The following is an 18,694-nucleotide window of genomic DNA, read 5'->3' on the forward strand; positions in this document are numbered from 1 at the left end:
TTATTTGCACTCGCTACAGGTCTTGGCGTACGCGTAGCTCGCCGGGTTAATTGCGGGCTTTTGTTCGTGAATGCCACCTTCAAGGTAAGGCAGCATGATGGGTACGTAGACGAGCAGCGGAACCGGCTGCTGGATGTTGAGCAGCTGTAGAACCTGCTGACAGGTGTCGCTAACGTTCGGGTGCGTCCCGTTGCGCCGCTGTTCATCATCGTCGATCAACCGGTGAAGGGTTTCGCTAACTCGCAGCACCATCTGGTTGATCGCCTGCATCTGGGCAAGCAGTTCCTCCGTCGATCGGCCGCTGGCATCGCAGTTACGATTAATCGGAAACACGAACCCATTGAACTGACCGATGGTGTTCGGGTATTTCGGTTGGTGAACGGAGCTGAACGGTCCGTTAGACGTTCCGCAATTGGAAGACGACGGGGTGTCAGGAGCTTGGGCGGTCTGTCCGACCGGAATACGCTCCGTGGTGGTAGAGAGGAAGTCCTGGGGATCCAATGGATCGATCAGCAGTGCAGGCGGTGTTTTTTCCACTATCTTCGGTTGAGGCGTTGTTGCTTGTGCCACTCTGGGATCTTCCGTGAGCTTTGTGTCCGCTCCGGAACCTTCCGGATCAGTTCCACCCAGTGTATTGCCAACATTAGAATCCCCGTTGATGTCTACGTTGATGATGGTTCCACCGGAAGATTGATTAAGTTTTCCAATTCCATCACCTCCTGCTCCTGCTGGAGATGCCGAATTGCCGGTGTTGCCATTTGGTTCATAATTTGATCCAGCATTGGAATTAATGTTGGTCTGAGGGCCTGGATTTCCGATCGTTTGAGTTCCTCCGAAAGATTCGATGCCATTTCCGTTTACCGTCGTCGGTCGCACGGTAATACTCGGTCGGTTAATGATACCACCATTCGCGGTCGTAGTTCTCTGTGGTGCCTGCGTCGGTGGTGGGGTAATACTAACGATCTCATCCAATCTACGACAGGTCGACGGAAGGTAGAGATCGTTCCAGGCGACAACTTTCTCATCCAACTTGCGTCCCTGCAGGTCTGCATCGAGTTTACTCCTAAAAGGGGGGCAACCGTTTGTTGGTGAAGAGTTAGTAACGAAAACTAGAGGAGGAGTAGCGCGTCTTAGACACTTACACACTGTTGGCCACACGGTCGGTGAACACTTTGGTCGGTTGGTCCGGTGCTAGCAATCGGTAGCCCAGCCGATCGGCGATATAGTACACCAGGTGCTTCTCGCCTACTGGATCGATGTAACCTGGAAATGGACGAAAGCAGATACCAAACCTAAAATAAAACCCTTTTTCCAACCAATGCAACACCAATGAACGTGATGATTTACCTACCGTAACACCCGTACGTGACATCGTCCGGTCCTTTCACCTTGTGTTGGAACTGACTGTTGACCTTCTCCACCTGGTAGCCGTAGCTAAACTCATCTGCAAACACGAACACGGATTAGAAACCGGCGCAATTAACTATCGGTCACCTTCTCCCTCGCTATCTCTTTAATTACTTCTTCCAAAGCTCTGCTCATGGTACACCTCGGAATCTTTCTGCTTTAGCTCGATGTTATACGTATCATCCAGTGACGCTACTAACGCGACCACACACAGTATCACTATCCCCGAGAGGAGCTGTAACCGGAGAGTTAAATACGTTAATTTGATAAGAAGATTTCTGGTGGAACCGCTTCAACATAACGCATGAAACACATCACTCACAGGCACCCCCGGTCCGCGCGTGGCAAACATTATCGCAGCCAATTAGCACTTGTGATTGACCGTGAAAAATTGAGCTCCAGGAACTTCACTTTCGCTACCCCGAGAAAGAGAGGGGGGTTACAGCACAGACACTGCGGACGACTCTATCGCCACGACCGTCTCGAGCTTACACACTGAAGATGCAACCGTGCTGGACGTTCAATTTAAAGCTTTCGAAGAAGATCCTCCGTACAGGGGGGGATGACCCACGATGAATCAATATTTACGAAGCTCTTTATTTTTTTGGGGAGTGGGAGCAGCAGCACATGTCGCACTTGCTTGCAGGGGTTGGTGGAATGGTGGCGGCGGTAACGGTAAGTACCGACGATTTTGGTGGCGGCAGTTCTTGAGATCTACCGAGGGGGGGTTTGATCTAATTCCCGAGCCGGATTTCTCGCGAGTGTGCTAAGGAGTGGTCGAGGTTTTTGATGTACGAAGCGTCGGGTAAATAGCTATGACTCGTCTTGTGGAGCAAATAATTGACCGAGGGTCGGTGGGGGCTGCGTAACTGAGTAGTGGCTGCCGGAGTGCCGGAGTGTCGGTGTGTCTGCAAAACCCCCGAAACGTGCTGAAGGTCGTCTGCCGTCGTCTGCCCGTGTTCGTTGTGGCCTAGCGTCGTTAGCATGTGAATTGTTTGATTTGCAATTTAGCGCTATAGTATGGTGCGCGGTGTCGGTGCATGGTTTGGCATTTCGGAGGTCTAGCCGATCGGCGATCGTCAACAATGTCTAGGCGCAATGTCTAGGCGCATTGGACAGGAAACATCGCTACTCTAAATGATCGGAATTCTTAAGATCAACAAACGCAATGATCAAAAGTGTATGTTTCACCTCATCATTTATTCTTAGTCATTAACGATGAGACCATCATCTGCAATATCCCCCCCTTGGATGGGTCAGTAGACCACCGGCATCATCGGGCCGGCTGCTGGCTGAACTTCTTCATAAGCGTGTCTAGTGCCACTTGAAATTCCGCAATGTCAGAACACGAGACGCGGAATGGAATGTACAGCTGGACTGTTTGTTCGACGCCGCCATTGAGCGGATCATTGCAGACAGCTGGCCGCAGAAAAGCTGAGTCACACGAGGATTTGGTCTGATCTTTGGGTGGTTCAACGTACACCACGCTATGGTCGTTACTGCTCTGCACAGTTTCGACCGATGCTTGATCGGCAAAGGACTGGAACCGTGGTGGCTCAAGGTTTCTGGCGACCACGTTGGATTCTGCTCCATTATCGACGAGCCCACGTAGATTTACAGCACCGGAGGGACGGCAGGCAGCGGGGAGTGGCATATCTTTCCACTGGACCGTAATTCCTCGGGGCTTTCCCGATCTGCATATGAGAAGTCGTATCGTTAGATATTCGTACAAATGATAAATGGATTGCTTCCTGATCGACTTACTCATCCGTTCCTTGATTAGCTGGAAACACGGTCACCGACTCACCAGGGAGCATCGGTCGATAGCCAAGACGATCGGCAACAAACAGCGTGAGGTGGCGGCGACCCTCGGGATCTAGATGCCCGAAACAACCGTAGGTTACATCGTCCGGTCCTTTCTGTTTCTGCTGAAACTGTTCGTTCAGATTTTCCACCTGATATCCGTACTTGAAATCATCTTGAAATAGCAATATCAATGGAGAAAAGTTAGAACATTAGAATCTCTCGATCACGTCGATCGATCGGTGCTTACTTTGTTCATCTTGCTGGTCATGATATGATTGTGCGTTCGGGATGTTCACGTCGATGTGGTAGGCTTCGGCCACAATGAGGAAACCAACTGTCAACTACAGCAACAACAACAAGAAGTTAGTGATTTTCAGATCCCAATCATCAATCCGGTTACTCCTATAGTAGTCACTTACCAATGAAATGAGCTGCATTTTTGGTGTTACACCCGCGGTTTTTCATTCGCGATCACAGAAAAAGCTGCAACTACAACGGTATCGCACTGAGATCGATGTTGCACTCAACTTCCCACCTGTAGCTTCTCCTAAAGACTGGTACGATTCGATCTGCGATCGATTGGTATAAATAATGCCAACCCCCCTGTGCGAAATTCGATCAAAACGCAGATCAGATGCGTCGTCAAATTCTTCATTAATTAGACCGACTGCGATACAATCGAGCCAGACGCAGGGCGTTAATTGGTGTGGTGCCAATGTTTGATTCTTTGGAATTTAGACAAAGATCGAGAGGTTGTAAAAATAGGCTCACGATTGTGGCAGATCCGGCATCCGAGTTGCTAACGGATTGGCAGAGCGTAAGGTAGTAAATCGAAAAATTGCGCATGAGCTCAGATGTTCCAAAGGCACGAGCACGGTATGATTCATTTCAGCAATCGGTTCCGAACGGAGAACACCGCGTTATTAGTGTTCAATTAACATGATCTTGTGGTAAACAAAAGACTCGCAGTACGGTGCTTCGCTTGGGCAACGATAGGAACCAAAAAAACCCACGATCATTGGCATGTACAAATTTACATGCGACCCAAACAATTACGGAAACTCCCAGTGACTACTAGTGATATGTTAAAAAAACACACACACACACAGAAAATCTCGAAAACCAATCCAATTCACTCGCTGTACTATTTCGGTCGTGAGGCAAATTGTAAATCGCAAAACATGGAATGTGCTAAACGAGAAAGTCAAACCGATTTATGGACAACTTAGTACCTCTGCTGATTTTCTGCGTTGCGTCGTGATTTGTTTCGCAATCCGCTTGTGTGTGTGTTTTTTTTTCGCGCTAAAACGCCACATGTCACAGCCACGACCAACCGCGGGGTGCATCCCCTTTTTTGGGGTGAGCAGTGCCTTTTTGGGCTGCAAGGAGATGAATCCCCGGTCTGGGTCATTGTGGTAAATGTATCGGTTGGATAGCAATAAATCCCCAACCGAACCAAGCGTAGCAACGAACATAGTAACGTAGTTTTGCTGCTGCCTTTTTGTCGGACTATTTTGCCGGAAAATTCCGGAAAGTCGGTTACGTGTCGTTTAGTTTTTGTTTGTTGGTTCCAACAAAAACTCTTGGCTTATACTCTTTTCAACTCATCGAACTCACTACCGGAAGGTTCGTTTAATTTCCGTCCTAACGAGAATTACTTAAACTCGAACGCGAACGAAAACTGGATCGAGTTGGCTGTGGTGGTGGTGACTCCACCGTAAACCCTTTAAGTACCATCAAATGGGATGAAATTATGCGGCGGTTGCTGATGTCGATTTGATTACCAAATTCAACCAACCCGCACCCACGCCAGCGATAACTGTCATTTCATGTCTTGCCAGTCAGTCAGCCATCGCCATCGGCCATCGGCCATCACCGGACGGTGCGGATGCAGCGTGTGAAGCATGTGTAATCCCTTCACCAAACACTTCGCTCACTGGACTCGCGTGCAGCGCAGCGCGCATTCCGGAAAGGACCTCATCCCTCCCCCTCCCAGGAGGACCGTGGAATGTCGGATGTCTGCATCGCACACACGAACACGAGAGCGACGGTGTTATGAACCGCCACAGGCACCGCGCAGAGCCGACAGCGGATGCATTGATGCATTGTAACGTTGACACGCGCCGCTACCACGATGCAGACATTAGAAGTGGATCAACAACGTATGTGTGCTTGTGTGTGTGTGAGCATGTATGCATGTGTGTGTGTTTGTGCATCCCTTCGTGATTGGCACTGACCCGCTGCATGCCTTCGGGTTTTCCTCCGTCGCTAAAGCTCTTCATCAATCGCCGTTAAATGCTGCTGCTGGTGGTGGTGGGAGGATGATGCGGATCAATGGCGGATTTCAGTTTCAGGTCAGTAGCAGCGAGCGAAGGGGTGGATTTTCCGTGCGAACCTCGCCCAGTTTTGCTCATCCCATAGCGGTACACAACACATCAAACGTGATGATAGTAGTTGAGGCGTAAAGTTGTTTATGATCCCTGGACCGCAGCATATTTACCAGCAGGCCAGGTAGACGCATGCACAATGCTGACTGTTTTACGACGAGCAGCGAAGCTTTTTACAGATCCACGGGGGGATGCGGGATCAGCATTCAGCTGCAACTGTGTTGCAATTGATTTTTTTTTGTTCCAGACCCCCATCCAGACCCATACACCCATACAAACAATCATGCGCCATTGGGATGATGTTATGGAGCTACTCCTTGCTCGATTGAGGGAGGCCCACTCAGGCACCAGGGCCATTGTTGCCTAGTTTAGCAACTTTCACGGTCCGCTGCCACGTACCACTCGTTGGCATTTTGGCCTTTTTGGTTTGGGGGTGGTAGTGGTGGTGGTAAAACGGTTTTATCATTTCATATTAGAAGCACTTACCTGCCTGTCGCCACTTCACTCGAGAGGAGTGGAAGAGGAGCCGTCGCAGGAGGCCACTCGGAGCGTTTCATGTTTTCGGTGCTAGAGCATCGGTGGTGGTGGCCGGGCCTGGCCTGGCCTGCGTACAGGCTTCTGGTGATGGTGGTGGTGGTGGTGTTGGTGGTGAAGGTAAACTTTATTAGAAAATACATTTTGCGTACAAAAGCTACGAGTTGGTTCCGTCGACTGATGATGGCGCCCTGTCAGCAGGTTTTAGGCTCCACAGCAGCAACAGCACCACCACCACCATCGTACACGGTAGTTCGTGTTTGCGCATGGTTCCGTCCGTGCCGGTACGAGCACACCGGGGTCTGTCGATTGTTTTGCGCATAAATTGTTGCTCCCGGTGGAGCAAACTCCCCCATCAATCCACTTTCATTCTCCGGGGAGCTGTTGAAATCGATCACGGAATCAGGGAGCGTGCAGCAGCCTGGCTGTGTGTGTGTGTGTGTGTGTCTGTGCGCCGCGAACAGCGAAATTTGATTCAATTAATCTGAACAACGGATTCGGTACCACGAGAGCGAGGGGTTTGGAACCGTTTGCTGCTGCTGTTGTTGTTGTTTCTCCCTCAAAAGCAAGATTTGTTATTGATTTTGCGATAAATCAATTGGAGCTCGCTCGCTCGTTTGATCGTAACTGTCGGGCCAATTTGGTTAACTAGAGGCATACTCTGAAGCTTAGTTGGTACACTACTAGCAGCTTTCGCTTGTTGGAAACTATCATTTGTGTTTTGTTGAAATTGTTATTTGACGCCTTGCAATATTTTTTTCTTGTCTTCGTTAAGGCGCTAATACACGATGCAATGTCAAACAGGTTACTAAGAAACGTTGCTAGGAAGCATATCTCCAGTCCAGACCGTTTATAGAAAAAAAGTTAGAATGTAAACTGACTGAGATTAAAAAAAAACTACTTCAATTCATTTTGGATTAGAATTGATATGAATTGATATTGCTTTAAGAACATTTTATTTTTATAGCCAGCTATTTCTTTATTTACTTTTATTATTGGACAGCAGAATTACGTTAATTTGTTTAATCGAATTGGTTAAATAAAAGATCAGAGTGCACTTTGTTTAAAATGAAATTTAATTTTGACAGCTCTACGGCAAACCTACTATCGTGTGCTAACAGCTTAACAAACCAAAACCAATCAAGTAGAAAAGTGCTAACAAGACGATAAAGAATAGTTGCAACAGCTAGCTCGTGGCTTCGCTTTGTCAAGGTCTCGTCGAAATTGAGTACGACTGGTATTGGATTCCACAGAGCACAGTTCATTCATCATTCAATTGTTGAACAATAGGAAAAGCAGCTCCGTGAAAGTCTCGACCCTAGAGAGCCACAGAGAGTCACGATCAGCCCGATTAAGCGTACGCGGTACATTGTCACCCGGATTCACCGGGATTACCATCCCTGGCGTAATCTGATTGCGCGCGGTGCTGGAGTATCAGTAACTCATTCGCTACAATGCTGCTGCTGCTGCTGCTGCTGCAGCGACACAATTCCTTTCGCTTCGCATTGCTGTCGACAGCCAGGGGAAGACATCTTTCGTGTCATCAAAGGAATTGGTGAAATGAAATGAAAGCCCACGAGTAGTGGCCAGCACTTCAGTGCTTCGCTTGGCCTGAGAACGGTCGTCGGTCCGGATGGCCACGGACACCACGGGCGTCGATTGGTTGTTGGTTTCGTTGGGTGATTTATGAAGATTAAAGAGCGGCGCTTCTGTCGGTGCTAAACGATGAAGCTGCTGCCGTAGCTACCTGGGCCAGACCTCAGTCAGTGCCGGCAGGCTGGTAATCGATTTTCTTCGTTCGCCCGACCAAGGAGTGTGCTGGAGAATGGTGGCTAGCACGGCGCAAATCATTGAGAAACGTCGATGGCGTTCCGTTTTATTGGCCGAGGCGCTCGTTTAGAAGCGGTCGTTGTCTTGGGTCAAACGCAGACGGTAGTAGCTTGTGCTCTCCCGAAACCGAAGAGGGAAATGTCTTTTGCGATACTTATCCCCAGCATCCGAGGATGGTTTACCATGCTCTCGGTTCCTCTGTTCCTGTTACTGGACGAAGGTGCTTGGCCTGAATAGCTTCACGTTTTGAGGTTTGCTTCACCATAGTCAGGCCCGCTGTTGGCCATCCCATGCCGACGAGTGCACCTTATTGCAATGCCACAAATTCCGGACCTTCCCGGGGTTGGAGAGGATTTAAATCCTCACCGAGCACCACCTGCCAGTCGATTGTGAACATCTCTGCCCTCCCCCATTTGGGTGAGCAATTCCAACGCAACTGAATTACTTGGAGCTTCGTCTTCACATTTGGATCCCTCTTCGCACAATGCTTCACCTTTTGCATAGCCACCGGAGGCAGATAATCTGCGTCCCACGGTTCCAAGGTAACGTAACCGTTCGCCCGTGCTTGCTTCCTGTTGTTGTGGTTGCGGTTCCTTGCGAAACGGTAATCTTCGTCTTGGGACGAACCCCCCTCACAACAAAAGAAATAGAAATTGAAGACACCAACGGCGGATGGTGTGGCCCGGTGTACGAATTCCTTCTTCTCTTCGTCAAATGGTTCCGATTCGCTTGATTTCGATTCACCTGGACTTGGCGAGGACTCGTTCTCCCGGGGGTTCTTACGTTTTGTGCTTCAAGTCTTTAAAGACATTAGATATCGAGGTAGAGAACACAAAGGGTGGCTCCATGTATATTGCAGAATATGCGCCAGACTTTTGACTTCTCTTCGGTGTCTCCGTTCCTTCGTTGCTTCGCGGTGGATTGAAACAAAAAAAACCCCAAAACAAGCGGCTAAGAAGATGAAGAAAAAGGTACTTTAACCAGAAGTAGTTCATTCGACAGTTCGTCAGACAGTTGGCAAAAGGCAATAAAGGGCAAAATATGAAGAAGAGGAGCGGGGGTGGGGGTGCGGGTCAACAGCACGGGACAACCGGAAGCAGCACGATAATGGTAGCCATAATGTGGAAAATTTCCACCATCTAACTTCCGGCATAGAAATGGACTGAAAGTAGCGAGCACGGACCCACTGTACTGTGTGCTACAGAGAGCGAGAACAGAGAGTGAAAATCGGGAAACAGAGGAAAAAACAAAAGTGGAAATTTGGGGTGGCCTCCGTCGGATCCCCCGCTAGCACCCGAAATGGGGATGCATTTGCTAGGCGACAAGACAAGACAACCTTTCTTCGGTTTGCGGGCAAGAACGCGCTCGAGATAAAAGATGAGGCCCGGACCGAGACGAGACACTTGAGACGAGAGCGCAGGCGAGGGCGAGGGCATAGAAATTGTCATATTTTCCCAGGTTCTTTTAAGGGGGGAAATGAAACTTTTACCATTTTCTTCCAATGTCGCCATCGTTGCCGTCGGGTTGAGTACACCATTCCTCCAGTACCCATCGTTGGCTGGGCTGGCTGGGCTGGCTGGTTGACAACAAAGAACGGGATAAAATATCAAACGGAATATTCCTATGTCCGGCGCTAGGCGAAGAGTCACGCGAAACACGTGAAAATCGTCCCGATAACAGCACCGGAACACCGGAAGCAACCGTTTTGGTGCGTGATAAAAAGTTCCACTTTACGACGCACGCACGCACGGTCGTCGGTCGGCTGCCGGTCAATCGGTTCTGGTTCTACCTCACTCTGGCATTGGAATTAATAAAACATTAGTAGTTTGGCGCCGGGAGTTGGAGGATACTACTAGCAGGGGAATAAATATAGAGAGCCATTTGAAATTGTACGTTTAACGATGGGAGTTGGGGTCGGATAAGTTGTTCAGATGATAAAATATGTTGTTTTCAGACGACGTGCCTGTAGAACAAGACCATTCAGGCGTGACAAGGGGATGGTTATGGTTCCGAATATCGTTGGAAGGCTCCGTTGGTGGTATTTTGGCTTCAAATATCTCAACGCTTATGGCACTAGACCGATTATCGCAGTTGAACTACTGAAGCTAAGCATTTGACTGGGTGTTAGACAAGGACTTTATACTCATAGTATTATCGGCAATTTTAGCGTTTTAGCGGACACATATTTAGCGGCAATTTTAGCGTTTTAGCGGATGCAGCTCAGATCCTTTTATACAGCCTTCTTCTTGAGAGTTTCTTATTGAATCTGTGACACTCGGTTGTGTTTCGTTTTATATTTTCGTTTTCATCGCAGTAGCCATTGCTAGTGCTGTTGTGCTGTCAAAATCCATAAGACAACCGCGAATATTCAGTATGGCTGACAGAAATCCCCTCGAACAGGCAATACTCTGAGAATATGGTCCCTAACTTCCTTCAAAATAATTCAGTTTTAATGCTTCCAGTGCACAAGCAAAGCAATAAAATCCATGGTATCCTCTTTCCACTACGGAGAACTACTTAAAGCGCCCTTTATGTGAATTTAATGTTTACAACCAGGCAAAGCGAATTCCCCGAAGCAACAACGAACTCAAAACGCGCGTGAATCGTGAAAGCATCAAAAGACCCACTTCCGAATCCGCTGAAACTTGCTGCTGGAAAATGATTAACACGAAACAAGCAACTACCATCAAGTGCGCGCCGCGTGGCCACACGATCGAATGGCTTCATAATCCTTGGTGCGACCCGGCGCCTCCGGCCGCCAACCCATCTGGCCTGGCCCCGGATGTATTTCAATCAATTACGATCAAACGGCTTCCGTTGTTGTTGTTGTTGCTGCGCGCGCGCTTACACACACATACATACATAGGCTGCGTGAAAATTGCTTGTAAGATTTCGCGAAAGCGTGCAAGTTCGCGGCTTCTCGTCGCGCGATGTTCATAATGATGGTTGCGCATAATTTCGCCCTTTCGCTTCGCATTTGTGCTTCCGTTTGTGCCGCGTTCCGCAAAACGCCCGGCCCGACGTTATTACAACAGACTGTTCCAGCCATCGCCGTCGCCCACGATGTGGTTATTCACCCCGCATGAAGATTTATGAACGCACAGCCCGTTAATTGTTGTTACCGTCAAAGCGTGTGTTTGTTGCGGTAAAGCAATAATGTAACCGGCATGCGGTCGGCAGAGAGGTGGGAGGTGGAGGATGCTTGCACACTCCGAGCAACCGGCAACCGGCCTCCCACCACGCCCATCATCAACACTTCAATGGGTTTTCGGGCTCTTAACTCAACAAAGGATTACCCCGCCTTGGGCGTGTGCAAGGTGCAAGGACCTTATGACACCATTAACGAACGAACGTCAGGTGGCGGGTTGACGTCAATCCTGATTGCAGGACTCCTGTACTGGCAGTATGGCTGCTGACCTAAATGTACCGAAGCCGTTTACTTATGCGTCTTACGGACGGAGACGAATGTCGCCGTCGTCGTCGTCGTCGTCGTCATAGCAGCACACTCTGGACTCTGGACGAATCCTTCATTCGGATGCAGCCATCATTGGGTTCGCTTGAAATCGTTCGACTGTCAATTTCAGCCGACCGATGGATGCCATTGAACCATTAAACGGAACGAAACGCTGCAACTGCAGTCAACTGCAGCACCGTTCGTCGCATGGTATCGTCTTGCATCATCGCATACACCGCCGATGGATTGTGATTTATGGCCCATTTCAATAATTGATTCGTTCGTCTCGTTGGTAAGCTCTCGTTGTGTTGGGTTAAGATGGAAAGTAAATAAAGGTGTGCACAGCCCCATGGCCTGGCTATTGTAATGGTTAGCTAATGCTGAGTCAACACTCCGGGCGTCCACGTTATTCCTGTGTTATTCGATCACTATGGTGCTGCAGCTTTTCTTAAAGCAACATAACGCCGTATCCTATGGGAACCCTTGGACCACGCGACTCCATCATAGCATAAAAGCAGTGATCATGTTGCCCGCGCGTTCCCGTGCCATGTAATTCCCTTTTCGCGCATAAAAGATGTCAATTTTGTGCGCGTTTATGGTCCCGCGAGACCCGTTTCCGTCGCGTCGTCAACAGCTCGTCGCTCGTCGGTAACGTCGGTCGCCGTGCATCGCAATCCATTAGCTGGGACTCGGAATTCGATGGCCACCGGGTTTTTTACTACCTCCGAGCTGGTGAGTGACCGTCGTGGTGGGGTTGATTGACTGTTATGAGAGGGTTGCTGCGAAGAGAACGAAGGACATGCTTGTCGTCGTCGTGACTTCACTCCATGGCGGGCCATCTTCTAGACTAGACGGTTGTCTTTGGGGTGAGAATCTAATAGCTTGTCAAAAACGGAAAACGATAAAACGCTCGCATTCAGGTCTCCAAGTATATTGCTCATATTGTCCATTGTGGTCCCTTTTCTCTTCCCCTTTCCCCTCCGAAGGATATCACCATGGTTCCCTAGATTGATTCGAGCATTATGGTCTGTGAGGCTTGCTGTTGCTCGTTAAAAGTTTAAGCAGTAAATTATCGAACACGCGCCGCTGTCTCGGCGTTTAGTGGAAAATGGCAATAATGGTGGGGTGTGCGAAAATGGGCACCAAAATGACAGGTTTATGACAGGGGGACAGTAATACAGTTACAGGGCATTTGGTGTTGCTCCGATACGGGATAGCTATTGAGATGATACCACGATCTGCCCTTTATGGGTGTTTTTGTTATGATTTAGTTGTCCAAAATTGATCAGGTGGATTGGTGATTGTCCCTGTTTGTGTGTTTGTCCATCACAAGGAATACGAATACGTGTGTGACATTTCATAATAGTTTGATTTGATCTGAATCGATTCCGTATAGCTTTGAAGGAGTGTCTCGTGGCGCATCATCGCATTGCATTCGTCATTGTGCTCAGTGATCAGCATCAGTACCGTGCCCAATGCCTGCAATGCAAACACTCGGTATCCTCAATTCTCAAAGAAGCTGCCTTCCAATCGCAACGAGCCAATGGGTAAAGAAGCAGCAGAGACAACGCACGGTTGGCAGACAGACACCATCGTGCCAATGATTGGGGCACGGGCTTTAGAACAGCGCACTCAGTATTATTCCCAGGATATCCCGGGGTGGGCGTGTAAACATGGATACACTTTGACAAACTCGCTGCTAGCCCGGAAGCCGACGAAGCACCACACGAGAATGCCTTCTGGTGTTGTTGCTGCTGCTGCTGCTGCTCGGTATGATGGTAAGACCGAGGCAGTAGCTCGTGAGCCCAAGACGTATACGAATGCTGACGATCATTGCTGTGGTTGTGGCCGGGATCATGCAGAAGACCGTCAATGTGTGCGATGCACACACTCACTCACATTCTCTCTCACTGAGGAAGCTAATCGTGTTGTTGATGTCTTATCATTATTTTATGTTTTGTTTACATTTCATTCCATTTCGAGTGCCTCGAAAGGTGGCGCCACACGTAACGTCGAGCTTTCGTACGACTCGGAGCACCGAAAATACAATCCCGGCAATAGCGAACGTTATTTATTTGTTGTGACATCCTAAATGGAAAGGCGATGCAAGGTTCATCCTGTGAGCGCTTGTTATGCGTTGTGCTATATAATTCTAAATCATAATAAGCTTTCACATGGATTTGCTTTAATTAAATAAAGGTAAAATCGTTTAAAAACTGGATTTTCTCTGTGTCTGAAGCCACACGGTCCTCGGGATAAATAGAGACACATGGCATGGAACTGTCGGAAATGGTCACTCATACACATCCCAATTGCTGTGCTGTTGCTGCTTCGCTCTGCTAGCTTTTTGGAGCAAATGTTTCGTCCAAGATCCACCGAAAGGGCCTAAGGTGCACCATGTCGGCATGACAACCGGAAGTGGACCATCGGATCTGCCCCATTCGTACCCAAAAGTACGATGTTAGTGCTTTTACTGCAAAAGGAAAATTTATGCAACGACACATTATGTAGCGCACATATATGGCAGCAAATGGGAAGAACGGAACCAAAACCAAACCAAAGCAACCAACGATGGACAATGACGAATGGGGTTCCCGCTTCATTACCTGCCAACGTGCCGCCCTCTGCCTGGCAGCGCCCGTCCAGCATCGACGCAAAGATGCATCAACGAGGCGATGGTTGTTGCACGGCTAGGGATTGCATAATAAACAAGCCCCGGACCCTGGAGTCCCGGCTGGAATGGAGGATGGAGCTGCTGAATTGTTTTTACTTCCTGGCGGTCCTTCTGGAGTCCGTTTCCGAATCTCCTGCTGCTGTTGCTGCTGCCTTGCGAGACTGCTGCGAGGCAAAAGTAGCGAATTTATCTCGCAATGGTGGCAGTGAGCCGGACGCAGCGCTGGTAAATCAACAACGTGAGCGACCATTTACGACCACTCGACTGAGTCGTTAGCACACACGCGCACCAAAAACCATACGCGAAATGTGTGTTGGTGATCAAAGAAGTGAATTTATTTAAATTGCCTTCACGCCTGCAAGCGAAGCGTACGGACGGTGAATGACGTGTGCGTTCCAAAGCATAGATATGTTGCACGTTGAGCATCGCCGTGGCGCAGCACGTCCAGTGTAAATATGCATATGCGTCAGAGCTGGAACACATCTCGAGCACACCATCGACCACGATGACGACGACGACGGCGACGACGACGATGATGATGGAGCGAGGCACAGGCACAGCATCCTGTGAAGCATCCTGTGAAGCATCTGTAATCAAATGTGGCTCGTGGCGTGACGTACAAGACAACCCCGAGGAAGCGCATAAGAGCGATCGTTGCCTGCCTGAAAGGTAACATTTCATTTGCAACCATTGTGTTCCATCTTCCCGTTCCGAAATGAGCCATTTCCGAGTGATACAGATTTAGGGAGGGAGCAAACTGGGAACACGTCGTAGTCGGCATAGAACTGGATGGATTGTACTCTGGAACATTATGCTTCACAAACGGAGGAAAAGGCATCGGGACATCTTTGCCGTGCTTTAAATCCGGAACGCCACTAAACCACTTAACACTTCAGTTCGCTCGCGGGGTGGTCGCTGCCGCTGCGTTCCTCAAACCTGTGGCCTGCCTCCCGTTTCGTCTTAAAGCTACAACGGGCTCTCGAGTTTCTTGAGATGCCCCTCGAGGCCGGCGGCATCCCGGTAAGCCTGTGGGTGATTTGATCATCAGCTCAGCTGCTCCTCCGCTCGCTAAGCCCACTCGAGTTGCGAGGATGCGCGCCTACTCGGTTTGCTGAGGACGGCTGAACGCGGTGAAGACAATCTGTTGCTGAGATGGAGCGAGCGGGGGGCAACATTATTACCAGACATGGCGCCCGCTTCTCGCGAAAAGTAGCGTCCATCGGAAGCAGACAGTCGATGAAAAACTTTCAATTAATGTTTGCCCTTTGGCCATTTTCAGGAAGCAGAAAGTGGATAAGAGGAAGGAAAAAATTTGGGATAAAAAGAAATGAAATATGGCCGAGGGAATCCGCGCCAGTGCACGAGCTGCTTCAACAAGATTCTTGTGGCGAGGTGCGAGAGAGAGAGTGCGCGAGGTTTAGAAAGCTTTAGAACGGAATGGAAGCGAGCGCAGGGCGCGTTTTTCCTATTTTCTTTCATTTCGCGGCGGATGAAAGTGAAAAAAATGAGATAAACGATGCCCGATGGCAAGGGGAGGAGGTTTGGATTCAAAGTTTTAACGCCGCGGAACCAGAAGGAACCAAAATGGAAGGCCACGAGAGGAGGATTCGCGAAGATAATGGAGGCGCCTGGTTGTAGACACTTTCAAGTGGCTTCCCCTTGAGGGATTGAATTTGACCGGAGGAAAAAACTTTTTCCCCCAGGGCACACGGCACATGAAGCTTTTGAAGATTTGGCAATCTCTCTGGTGGGGTGGTCCTGCCCAACCCCGGGGGGTGGGGTCGAGTAGCCAGAGCATATTAACGGTTGTCTCGTTCGAAACACGCAAAACGAGTAAAAACTCGGGCGAAAAAAACTGCTGGCTACAAATACATACAAACAGCAGTCTGGGAATCGATTGCCTACCACTATCAACAACAACAAAATGGTAAAAAAATGGCAAAAATTGCGAGACCGCGCGCATATCTGCGACGAATTATCGCACGCATCATGTGATCAGCGATAGCAGCGACGCCTAGACAGAACAATATGGTTTGCGTGTCACGCGTGCGCGCACACACACACACACGCGCGTACGTGCGGTACACACAAAAACAAATGGCGGAAAAAACTTCCCAAAACAAAAAAAAAGTAACGCAGCAGCCACAGCAAGCCGTGTGTTCGTGTTGACAACGTTATAATTTGTCCAGCGCTGCCAATTGTTTTCCTTTCATTCCGATTGCATTCCGCCCTCGCAGCGTGGCCCCGGCACCGATTCGATTCGATTCTGTGCACGACACAAACACGCCGAACCATGAGTCCCTTTATCCCCTTTCGGCCTCGTCCCTCCATACGCGAAACATGGCCCGTGACAAAACCATGCTTTTTGTCGCGGAAATGACAACGCGCCGCCCGGGATGAAGGCTCGTTGGATCACCCTTCCCGTTTTCTGGGGCAACAAAAAAGGGGATAGGGGAGAAAGGATCAGGGGATCGACACGAAAACCCAAACAGAAAGGAAACGGACTCATAAATTGTCAAATAAAAATAGCTTTCAACACCAATAAAACTCTCGCGATTCCGACTGGCCGGCCGGCGAAAAAAAGCGTACTTCGCATGGGAAAACAGGGAAAACAGATCGTTGGCCTATGGAAGTAAATGGAAATGAGAAAAGTGTCACGAGAGCTGAACCAGCTGATTGTGGCGACTGTTTCGGAGGAATCGAAAAGATTAAATCTCGTTCGTGTGTGTGTGTGCGCGTGAATCTGGTTATCATCACCGGCGGACTGGCCACGGGTTCACTGAAAGCGACAGTTATGGACTGTGATCGCGATCGAGCGGCCCGGATGAGTTTTCGCTTATCGCGAACGTTCGCTGTGGCCATTGTTCGGCATTAATCTGCATACAATGTTATTACAGCAACACACGCACACACGGACACCTACACTGTCGCGTGTTTATTAAGGGTTTTTTTCCTTCTTTTAAGCTTATTTCTCTCTGGATGAATGGTGTCCTGCAGTCAATGATGTGGGTATCATACACACACACACACACCCATAACATAACGATTTCATTTGTTCCTTTCGCTGACCGAATTGTTATTGCAGCCAGGCGAAGGCCTAGCAATAGCAGATTGTAATGTAAATTGACGTAACACATTTCGGTAATGGTGGAAAATGGCAAAAGCGTTACTAACGCTTCTAGCCAGAGAATGAAATCGCGAAGAACTGAAGCAGATGAGTCTCCGAAATTGGAATGTAAATGCCAATGGCGAAGCTCAAAAGTCGAAAAGGAAATCACTGCGTTCACTACGGACTGCGTGCATGGACTTAATGGAGGTTTTGAAATGATCGAGCATCAAACGATCATGTTTATAAATTACAAAATTGTCGCCAACCATTATCCTAAATGGTGCTCGCTGGGGGTTTGTCAGAATGTATTTCGAAGTATCTCGTGAACTCACACACACAGACACACTCAGCGGAGTAAAGGACTCTGTTCATTAGAACTTCACGCTCTACACCATCTTCCCTTGTCTCGAAGGTACTGGCTCTGCGGTAGTGTTGTTGTTGTTGTCCTCTTGTCCACCCTCCCTCCTATTACCGGTATTAAAAGTTTCACTTCGCATACCGAGGTGCGCGCACCTCGGCGAGCGCTGGCGCTTTGGCCACTCACGAGGTGGTCACGGTCCTCATTATGGCACGCTCCTCCCCAGTCACCATTTTACCAAATAGTTTCGTGTTACAAAACTAACAAACGAAACACCGGCAAACGAGGTGTAGCAGGAGAGATGTCGCCGGCCCAGTGTGTTCGCTGCGGCTATTTTGCATAATATTTGGAGTGGTTTTTAGGGCTCTGGCGCAAGGTAGCAAGACGTCGCATCAGCTCCCCCCGGGTTACTATGTTGCGAAGACGACAAACGCCTCATTTTCACCCTCATTCCCTGCATTCCATGCCAATTTGATGCCATTCCCAGGCGTGGTTCGAGGAAGAACGTGATGAACAAGTGTATTCGTTCCCTCGGAAGACTCGGATTCTCAGCTCCGCATGATCCACGCAACACTGGTCGCCATCGTGGTTCCTTCCCATTCGTTAAGGTAGCACACACTCGCGAGCATTTCCCAAACTCACACACACACACGCTTCAAAAACCGTGGAGAAACGTGCTTCAAGCGGTGCACCGCACCAAAAGACAGGGAACGGATCGTTGAATTCGAGATTCCAAAAAAACACGGAAGGACCTGGCCCAGGCAAAAAAAAAAACACAAAAAACCCAAGGAAAACGAAAAAAGGAAACATCATCGCACGGTTGCACGAGGTGAGGATGCCTGCAACGCAGGGTGGTATTAGCATACTTAAAATGAGATAATTAAAAAACTTTTGCATATTAACAGCCCGAGCCGAGTGGGCGAACCGAGTGCTCGGGAGCGTGCGAGCGTCCGCGCGCGAAAGGAGCAAGTTTTTCACGCCTCAGTAATTTGGCTCGCGGATGGTAAGCGCGTGCACCCGTGCGGGGTACCTCCCGGGCCGGGGGTAAGTTGCTTTGTTGTTGCCTGCACCCGACATTGTCTGGTGCTGAGTGCGGTACAAGTGCGGAACCTGGCAAATTCGCATCATCGTTTCG

General features: G+C 49.1%; 1 protein-coding gene across 1 annotated transcript; it reads right to left on the reverse strand.

Moving 5' to 3' along the window:
• Positions 1–1,759, reverse strand: LOC125958302 (uncharacterized). Its single transcript, XM_049691569.1, has 5 exons — positions 1,730–1,759; positions 1,522–1,642; positions 1,352–1,444; positions 1,143–1,263; positions 1–1,063 (listed from the first exon to the last, which is right to left on the reverse strand). The coding sequence occupies exons 1-5, from the start codon at positions 1,757–1,759 to the stop codon at positions 1–3; spliced, it is 1,428 nt and encodes a 475-aa protein (XP_049547526.1).
• Between the last annotated feature and the right edge of the window lie 16,935 nt (positions 1,760–18,694).

This window comes from Anopheles darlingi, chromosome 3 (assembly GCF_943734745.1).
Source record: "Anopheles darlingi chromosome 3, idAnoDarlMG_H_01, whole genome shotgun sequence".
Classification (NCBI taxonomy): Eukaryota; Metazoa; Arthropoda; class Insecta; order Diptera; family Culicidae; genus Anopheles; species Anopheles darlingi.